Source organism: Phalacrocorax aristotelis, chromosome Z (assembly GCF_949628215.1).
Source record: "Phalacrocorax aristotelis chromosome Z, bGulAri2.1, whole genome shotgun sequence".
NCBI classification, from domain to species: domain Eukaryota; kingdom Metazoa; phylum Chordata; class Aves; order Suliformes; family Phalacrocoracidae; genus Phalacrocorax; species Phalacrocorax aristotelis.
Genome location: NC_134311.1, coordinates 71,498,006 through 71,507,095, shown reverse-complemented (window position 1 = coordinate 71,507,095; position 9,090 = coordinate 71,498,006). Strand labels below are relative to the sequence as shown.

The following is a 9,090-nucleotide window of genomic DNA, read 5'->3' as shown; positions in this document are numbered from 1 at the left end:
ACAGCGGAAGCAAGATGTCGGAGCTGCGTGCTCCAGTCAAAACCACTTTCCTGGGCTCCAAACTATGCTCACTGAGTGAAAACTTAAAGTTTTCTGTTATTAGGAAAGGAGATCTATTCTGTTTCAGTCCTTTAGGAATCCAGCTTCACCCAAGAGTAACTCCGAGTCTTGGAGGAGTCCCTAAAGACCTCATGCAGGTGTGGTGAGGGGAGGGTTCAGCAGGTGGGGATGGGGAGGCTGAGCGGGTCAGCCTGAGGGGTCCTGGCTTCCGGTCCCGAGACAACCCTGTATGCTTCTGGTAAGAGATTCACAGTGTGGGAACGTCGCCTGCTTCAGACACGACACCAGGTACAAGGGGAAGGGCCTGAAAGAGAAGGGAGCATTGGAGCAGTGAGGGCCACAGCGTTCCCTCACCACGGCCCGACAAGGAAGTTTGCTCCCTGTGCACTGTGCAGGGCCCCTGGCTCTGCCCTCCCGTTTGGATCCATGTCAGCCCTTCTGTGCCCCAGCGAGCCCCTGCAGAGCCACAACCTGTTGTCTCTCAGAGACGGAGCTGCAGGGTAGCAGGAGCTGAACTAAACTGACCCCACAGCTTGAAGCACGGGCTGCACTGCTGGAGCTCTTGTTGGGGCAGCTGAGATCCCACCTGTCCCTCTACACACCTTCCCTGCCCTTCCTGTTGCCCATCCTCTCCAGGGGCACGCTGGGAGAGCTTCTGCCAGCGAGCTGCCGCCTCCTGCTTTCGGTTCAGTTCCCACAAGGCCTGCACCAGGTAGGAGGCAGCAGCCAAGTCACCTGCAAGACACAAAGGGGGACTCAGCCCTTGGTAGGGAAGGAGCAGGTCCTCAACCCTGCGGTGTTGCAGAGCATTGCAAAAGTAGCTTATAAGCCAGATGAGGGAGGTGAGGGCAAGGAGAGGTGGTGTAATGGGGAGGAGACCATCCCGGCTGCGTCACAGGCTCTAATTAACCCTGGGGCTGGCAGCCAAGGCAGATGGCATCAGCCCTGCAGCACAGCCAGCCACGCCTGTGCTTGGACAGAGGTTGGGGTTTTGCTTGCAGGCAGGTCTGCACCCCTGCAGGGAGGGAGCCTGGATCAGGACTGGGAGCAGCAGGTCTGGCAGATTCCAGCGAAGCTTGCACCCGTGTGGGGTGTTAGCACAGCTGGAGTGCTGTGGGGCACCCCTGGGAGCAGCACTAGCCATGCCTCGGCTGTGACGGGGCGTGTATGGCTCCGCACTCCACTCCCCGCTTCCCCCACAGGCCTCTGCACTCGGCCTCCGGACTGTGCCAGGCACAGACATGCTGCTTGGACGAACTAAGGGTCCAGTGGCTGTTCTGGGAATGCAGACCATCTCCAGGAGAAAGCTGACTGTACCAGGCTGGGGTTTGGGCAGGAAGGAGAGAAATTTTCAAGCTGCCTCAGGGCAGAGGTTGTGGGCAGAGTTCTGATAAACTCCTCTGACAGTAGTTTTGGTCTGCTTCTCCAAGGCAGTGAGCTGACCAGGTCCCAGAGAAGCATCTCAAGTACGTAACGTCACTAGATGTTAGGTACTAGGCCTAGTAGACCTACCATAGTCCTTGATATGCAAAGCAGCATGGCCTAAAGCACAAGACCCTTCTGCTGAAGACAGCAAAGCGGCCCAGGGCACCTTTGTGGAAATCACCTCTGTTCCTCACCAAAATGAGCCTCTTACCCGGTGAGATCTGCAAACCGTGCTGGAAATCCAACAAGGCTTCCTTGTGCCTCCCCAGCTCCAGGAACTGTGCACCTCTCCCAATGAGAGAAAGCAACCTGATCTTCTGGAGCACCTCCACTTCTGGCATGAGACTCCCTGGCATGGAAAGACACACAGATGTGGAGACTGTCATCCAGACGTTTCTCCCTCGTCTGGCTGAGCCAAGCTAGCAGCCAGGATAGGCCAAACGTTTACTTGGGTTGTTCACCTTCTGGCTCCCCAGACCCCAGCTGGTGGCAGATCTCAGCCTCTCCAACCAGGCTGGGAGAGGCCGGGAGGTGGCAGAGGGTGAGAGTGAAGAACACCAGGAGCTCACTACGTTACATGGCTCTGGTGAGCAGCAACCTTCGCACAGCCTGGCCTGTGGCTGCCCACCTGCACAACAGGTATAGATCTCTTCCCTGAAACTGGATTTGAGAAGCTTCCTGGTACATAACCCATTTAACTGTTGCATACACAGCAGGGAAGGAGGCAGAGCGAAACCCTGCTCCAACCAAACCAGCCAGTCCCTTCAGAGCCTCCAGCATGGCACAGAGCTCAGCATGCTGGGACAAGCGCCTCCTGCCAGCAGTGACACTGCGCCTGGCACCTTGCTCTGGTACCCACTGCTGCCAAGCACGCGGATCCCAACCCAGCCAGGCCCCACACAGCTCCCAGCTTTGCAGCATCCTACCTGCTGGTTCAAAGCTGGACCCGCAAAGCTGAACTCGCAAGAGATCGCCGAGGCACCTGCGGGTGGGAGGACAGAGGAACTTCGGTACCACCCGTGGGATGGGAGATAGGCTGCAAGTTGTCAGACCAGCCCCTGCTGCCGTGCTGCACCCTGCTCTGGCCCCTGCCAGCCACTGCTGCCTGCTGGGGAGGCTCTTTCTCCCAGTGAGGCTCCCTCACCTGCTGAACTGTGTAATAGACTCCTTGCTCTTGCCCAGCTCAGCCCATGCCCAGCCCTGGTGCAGGTATCCAGCCGCTCTCCAGGCCAGGCGGCACAGACTGTCCTTCTGGGACAGGAGTCTGCCCGCCAGCCCTGCCCCTGGTGACGGGCACTCCAGCTGATCCAGCCTCTCCTCCACTTGTAACATCTGTGGGATCAGGCCAGTCGTTCTGCTGATGACCTCTTCACACAAGGTTATGGCATCCTTGTGCCTTCCGACCTGCTCCAAGGCAGATGCTGCTTCCAGGAACACCTCAGGGATCCTGGGCAGAGCTGAGCCACCGTCCAGGGGCACCTGGGGAGCAAGGGAGGTGGCAGCACTCAAAGGCAGAACCACAGAGTGCCCAGCCAAGCAGAATGGCCCCATTCTCACTGGGAACACAAGGCTGCTGCCCAGAAAAGCTCAGACCTACTCCCACGGACACTGAAGCCTGCCAGAAGAGGCAGAACCTGTGAAGCACTAACAGCTCAGCAGAGTCAAGGTAGCAAATCCCTGCTCTTGAAGTGAAAGCCATCCAAAACCAGGCCGACAGCTGCTCCCCACGGGGAAGGGGAAGCTGTGTCTCCAGAGAGCAGTGACAAGCAGACTCTGGTGTGAATCCGCAGACAGACATGCCACAGGTCAGAGTGCCAGCCCCTGCCTCATTTCCTTCACATCTCAAACTAGACACTGAAACCTGGGGTCCAGGGGTGATGCTTAGGCCCAGGCCTTGGGACGGGGGTACAACCTCATCTACCAAGTCACCAAGGGAGGTCTTCACCGAGATACCCACCTGCTGCTGCAGCCCCTCCTGAAGCAGAGCCAGAAAATCCAGGTAATGTTCTGCAGCATCAGCCACCCTGCAAGAGGGATGGGACACATGGTGGAAGGATCGGGGACTCCAAGAAGCACTGGCAGCTAGGTGGAACCTGAATCTCTAGCCCACAGGCTTTCCCTGCACCACACTTGCTCTGGTTGCAATACCCACCCTGACTTGAGCAGACCTACAACAGCAGTACCGAACCGGACTGTTTCCAGGAGGAGAGAGAAAACCACAAAGCCCAAACAAGCAGCATGCTGCAAACAGATTGGAGGTGCTGTTACCTCCCGTACTGGAGACACCGCTGTGCCAGCAGGTACTTCACTTCAGAGGGCTGGCGATGGCGAAGGAGAGAGGCTAGTATTGGTGTGTGGACTAGGAGCTCCATTCGGATTAGGAAATACGGACTAGAGGAAGCAGCTGCTGGAGGGGTTTTTCCCAGAGCCTGTGAAACAGTAACAGAAAATATGGTCAACACAATGCTGGTCGAGTCCCAAGCAGCTGCAATCATTTACCACTTCTGGCATCTGGAGATGCACGCTGATGAGCAGAAGCACAGCACTTCATAAGCACAGCTCCGCTGTTCTCGCTTGGCACAGCACAGCTGCTTCCAGGAACAACAAGTATCACACAGGGACAGGTAGACTTCTGCTCTCCAGGTAACATCAGAGGATGTGCAAGATCACCCAGATCACTTCAGGTTTTCAAGTCAAGGTGCTCTGAGCTGCCTAGAACACTATCTCCCATTGCAGCCACAGACCTAGTTAGACCAGATCTTAGGCCATTCATAATGAGGAAGACCCCTCTCCATGTCTGTGTTTGTATCTTACGGATTTCAAACCTGCTCCTCCCAGGCAGTCCAAGGTTGCTACAGCTAATGCACACACACACACCACTCCGCCCAGCCACAATCTGCCTTTTAAAGGCCTCTTTACTATTAGTGACTTTGAGAGACTGTGCCCTGGCACATCCAACAGCCACGTGCTGAGCAGGAACCTGAGACCTCACTGAGCTCCTCCAGCCCACTGCTGGAGACAGCGCCATGGCTGGATCACTGTAGTCTACTTTGGGGACCACTCCAAGGTCAAATAGTCCCCCAGAAAGCAGAAGCCTGCTTGAAGCTCTGTGCAGGCTCTCCTGAACAAAAAATCAACCCAGAACTACAGCAAGCAGACAAACCTCGTAGAGCAGAGCCAGGGCCTGCAGCTCGGCGTTGGCCTCCCCCAGCTCGTGGTACACTGTTGCCGCATGGGACAGGGCAGGAAGGCACTGGAAGTCTACCTGGAGGGCCCGTTTCAGGTGCTGAAGGGCTATCTGAGGCTTGCCCTAGTTAGATGGGAAGAGGTACATGTTGCAAGGACTTCTTGCTGACACCTTTACTCTTTGGTGGGATCCAGGTCCCTGCTCTGCTTCCCCAGCTATCACCACTAAGCAAGGACGGCACTTTAGCCAAAGGCAACCCTCCTCAGCCTGTTTTTTGAGCTTCTCTCTCTGCGGCAACCCTTTGCGCTCAGACAAAACCCCTGCCTAGATTTTGCAGCTCTGCAAGGAGGCAGGGGCCACAAGGGTAACTTCTACCCAAGACCCTACCTTCCTACAGCAGCTTAGGACCACCCAGAGGCAGCGTGGACATCAGTCTGAGCCTCCCCACCCCACTGTAGGCTGCGTTGCGGCTCTCCCCACTGACAGGGAAGAGGCCTAGTCATTACCATTCGCTGAGCACAGCAGCCAAGGCAGGTGTAGATCTGGGCCAGGACCCTCTTGGAGCAAAATCCTCCCGCAGCCTCCTGAAGGAGGGAGATGGCAGTGGGGAAGTTCCCAGCCTCCAGCTCCTGCAGCCCTAGGACAGACCCAACACCTCAGCTCTGTGGCTCTCCTTCCCACCCCGCCTGGTCCCCAAACAATCTTACATGACCTTTTCTTCCCGGTGCCGTAGGGACCTGCCAGATCCCCTCCACACCCAGCAGCATGCAGCAGGATGGTGCCAAGCTGCCATCTTTGGTTTGATGGCGTTGCGAGAGACCAAGCCACTCAGCGGAAATGTCTAGCAGAAATAATAGCATCTTCCAAGCCCAGATACCAAGGCGCCTGCCTTGGTCCAGAACAAGGACAGAGGTAGGCGCTGGGCAGGTCCACCTGCGGATTCACCCACAGCAACAGTGGTACAGATGGGAAGCACGCACAGAATCTCAGAAAGACCTTTCTCCAGCATATCTAGGCCATTTCCTAGCAGGACACTTGGGGATATTAATTCATGAACGTTTCTCATGAATGGTGTTTGCTTTTCTTTCACTCCTCATTTTAAGTTCCCCTCTGAGGCTGCTATCGCATGCCTACATCAGCTTCACATCTGCCACCACCCTGCTGGAAGTGCTATCACTGCCCTAGAGGCTTTCGAGAGGTCTGCGGGCAGGAGCTCCTGCCCTCCCTCCTTGCAGGAAGGCCCCATGTCAGCCTGAGCAGAGCGAGGCAGTGCTGGCTTCCCCCGGCACTGCTGGGGTTGTCAAGTCAGTGAGCGAGGCAAAACCACGAGTGGGACAGAGCACAGCAGTCAGATGAGATCAATCACCTGCTGCAACATCAGGCTACAAAGCTGCACAAGAGCTTTGCATGGCTCCCACAGCCCCGTAATCCGATGGGAACAAAGCACTTGGAACAAGGTAAGTGCCAGAGGACAGACAGAAGAAAGGAGAATTCTTGTATTCATTCCCCTGCCAGCCTTCCGCTTTAGACAAGATCACTGTGGGACCCAGTCACCTACCTAAAGCCACAGACAGGCAGAGGAACGCTGTGACAGTGCAGAGAAAGGCTTAGCTGGGGAAAAAGCAGAGAAGCTCTTTGGATACCAAACAGGATTGAGACCCAGAGGCTCAGCCCAGGCCCTCTTCCAAAGGAACAGCCCAGAAAGCCCCAAGGTCTAGTTTGCTTGGGAAGAGAAACCAACATAAGGGCAGGGAGAAGAGGCCCTGGGATGGGAAAGCACTGGGAGGGTGCGCTGGCAGGAGCACCTCCTCCAGACAAACCTTGCAGGAAGACTGTTGCGGTGCAGAGGATCTGTTTCAAGTCCTCTGCGCTCTGTACAAGGGGCAGGGAGACCCCCTCAGCGGGTACTCGCCATGCCTTGAGCAGGTAGAGGAGTTCGTTCTCCCCATCACTGCTGCGACCTCTCCCCTGGTCCTGTGAATGCACAGAGGAGAGAGAGCAGGGAATGCTGAAGGGAAGCAGGAAACACCGATCCCAGGGCTTGAAGAAACAGAGGTCCCACCAAACCCTTGGACAGTGCTGTCTGTGCTGGGGAGCAATGTTCTACCACCCCCTCGCTTCAACTGCAAATCACTCTCTGCAGTGATTCCTGCCTGGCCCAGGAGCAGGAGCTCCTGAGGGAGAAGCAGAGGGAGATCCTGGCAAGGCAGATCCAAGTGCCACTGGAGGGCATACAAAAAGGTGGGACCCCTCAGCAGCCTCACAATCAGCAGGGAAGGTTCCTCTGCAACCCGCTGCTTGCAGCCTGGTCCCTATAGAGGCTGCAAGTCCACCTGCAGCCCCCTTCCAACCTGCTCAGGTCTCCTGTATCGCACCTCTGTGTTGGTCAGGAGCCGGAAGAGGCCGGTGGTACTTCCCAGGCGGCTGTCTGCCAGCCACCACGCCGCTTGCAGAGCCCCTAGTCGGTGCAAAGGTGCCTGCAGCTCCTCCACAGTTACCTCCTGCAGCACCTTCTGCCACAGCTCCTCGGTGCTGAGATCCTGCCCACAGGCCCCAAAAGCCTCCAGAACTGAAAAAAAAAACCAACAAACAAAAAAACCTCCAGCCATGATACAACAGGTTTGTGCCCTGTAACAGACACCTTCCTGAGAGGGAGGGAAAGCCTCAAACAGGCACAGGCTCCTCGTAGCAAGGGAAGGAATGGGGTTACAGGGCTGCTCCAGCCTCAGTGACATGGAAATCAAGCTCTTGGACAGTGGAGTTAACAGCAGCATGCTCAGGAGACAATGCACAGTTCAAAGCTGTGATTCCAGCTCTGCAGGCGCCTCCTGAGATCACTTGTCCCTTGGCAACCATGTGCCAACACTGCAGATCCCCTTCTAACCTGCAGTCTATTTCAGCGAGCTTTCTTTGAAGCCAGCATGCCATAATTAAAGAAAACACTAATTTTCTACTAACATTAAAAGTTTGCCGCAAGCTGCCCCACCTCCTGCCCTTCCCAGCGGAGCCAGACTTCCCCTGCTTACTGCCCCCTGCGCCTCCAGCCAGTCACCACAGATCTCCAAAGCGCAGAAAATGCTCTCCTCGCTCCGAGGAGCTCCCGTACCAAGAACAACCTCCTTACCCCTGAGGAGCCCCATGCGTATTCCTTCTGCTTCTCCTTTGATGTCAGAGTCAGGTGCTCCCATAGTAAAAAGCAGGGAGTTGTAGAGGATGGTAAGCTCCAGAGGCAGGCAAGGGAGGGCAGCCGGCAGCCCTGCGATCACAGCCAACCCAACAAGAAATTGAGCTGGCTAGGAAAAACCCGATAACTATCTGCACTCAGGTGTCGTCACCCAGCTTTGCGACAACAGAGGTGTCCTCACAAGTATTTTTTTTGTTGTTGTGGTGAGCTTTAACAGCTTGGGAACTGCAGTACCTAGGTTTCACCTCTCCAGGTGCCGGACACTGCTGTAGACATCGATTCCCCAGCTGTCCAGGTGCTGCAGTCCTTCAGGACTGACACCTTTCAGCTCTCCCAAAGGAGCATTGATAGCCTACCCTCTTCCGAAATACATACGCCCTTTTGCAGAGGTTTCCCACGCTGTGCCTCTCTCCTTCTCCCATGCATCAGGCTTCCGCTATGCCACAGCTGTGGCGGGACCCCCTCTCAGCTTCCTGGGACAAACCCACAATTCCACATCCCCCAGCAAGATCAAGCAGAAGTTTGGGACGGGCCTTAACCCCTTAGCCCCAGTTCAGCAGGGAACCCCCCACCCCGCTCCCTTCAGTGGTTTGTTCCCCGCACTAGGATGCCGGAGCTGCATCCCGGCAAACACCGGTGTGCGGGGACGACTGCCTCGGCGCCCGCGGGCCTGAGCTCCGGGACGGCAGCGGCCGGGAGGGTGAAGGCGAGGCCCGGGGCGGGCTTCCCCCAGCCCACCGGGCCGCCGCCGCCGCTCACCCCGCATCCTTAGAAGCAGCTCCCCGAAGCCGCCTCGCTGCCGTCGCTCCTCCTGCGCTACCGCTCCGCCGCTCCCCGAGCACCGCGCTGCCTGCAAGGGAGACACTCACCCTCCGGCCCGGCCACGGGGCCGCCGCAACCCCCGTCCCGTCCCCGCCACCCCGGCGGGCTGCGGCGTTCCCATGGCAACCGACACCGACCACAGGGCAGGCAGCCCCGGGGACGGGGGTGATGGAGAGGGGATCCGCCGCACCCGCCAGCGGCCGGCCAGGTCCTGGCTTTCGGCAGCCCAGGCCTGCAGGCAGCCCGGCTCCGGGGACACCCAGCGCCGCCGCTTCATGGCCGCCGCCTGCCCGTCATGGCCACCGCCCACCTTTCCCTCCGCTCTCTTCCCGCCCTTCCCGCTGATTGGCGGGCGCCTGGGCAACAGCCAAGCGCGGCGAGACGGGGCGGCCGCCATCAGCCGCGCCGCCGC

The 9,090-nt window shown here is 57.6% G+C and overlaps 1 protein-coding gene across 6 annotated transcripts; it reads right to left on the bottom strand.

Annotated features, from left to right (window-relative positions):
* Window positions 1-116: 116 nt before the first annotated feature.
* On the bottom strand, window positions 117-8,994 carry FANCG (FA complementation group G). 6 transcript variants are annotated; one of them, XM_075079100.1, is made up of 14 exons: window positions 8,869-8,994; window positions 8,616-8,706; window positions 7,797-7,961; window positions 7,048-7,241; window positions 6,493-6,646; window positions 5,179-5,309; window positions 4,649-4,795; window positions 3,754-3,914; window positions 3,443-3,509; window positions 2,630-2,964; window positions 2,412-2,467; window positions 1,697-1,834; window positions 663-795; window positions 117-364 (listed from the first exon to the last, which is right to left on the bottom strand). In XM_075079100.1, exons 1-14 carry the CDS (start codon window positions 8,953-8,955, stop codon window positions 247-249), a joined length of 1,977 nt encoding a protein of 658 aa, XP_074935201.1. In that variant the 5' UTR covers window positions 8,956-8,994; the 3' UTR covers window positions 117-246. The 6 variants fall into 6 exon arrangements, with proteins under 6 accessions (XP_074935201.1, XP_074935203.1, XP_074935202.1 ...); XM_075079102.1 differs by having other exon boundaries at window positions 7,171-7,241; XM_075079101.1 differs by having other exon boundaries at window positions 7,797-7,928.
* Between the last annotated feature and the right edge of the window lie 96 nt (window positions 8,995-9,090).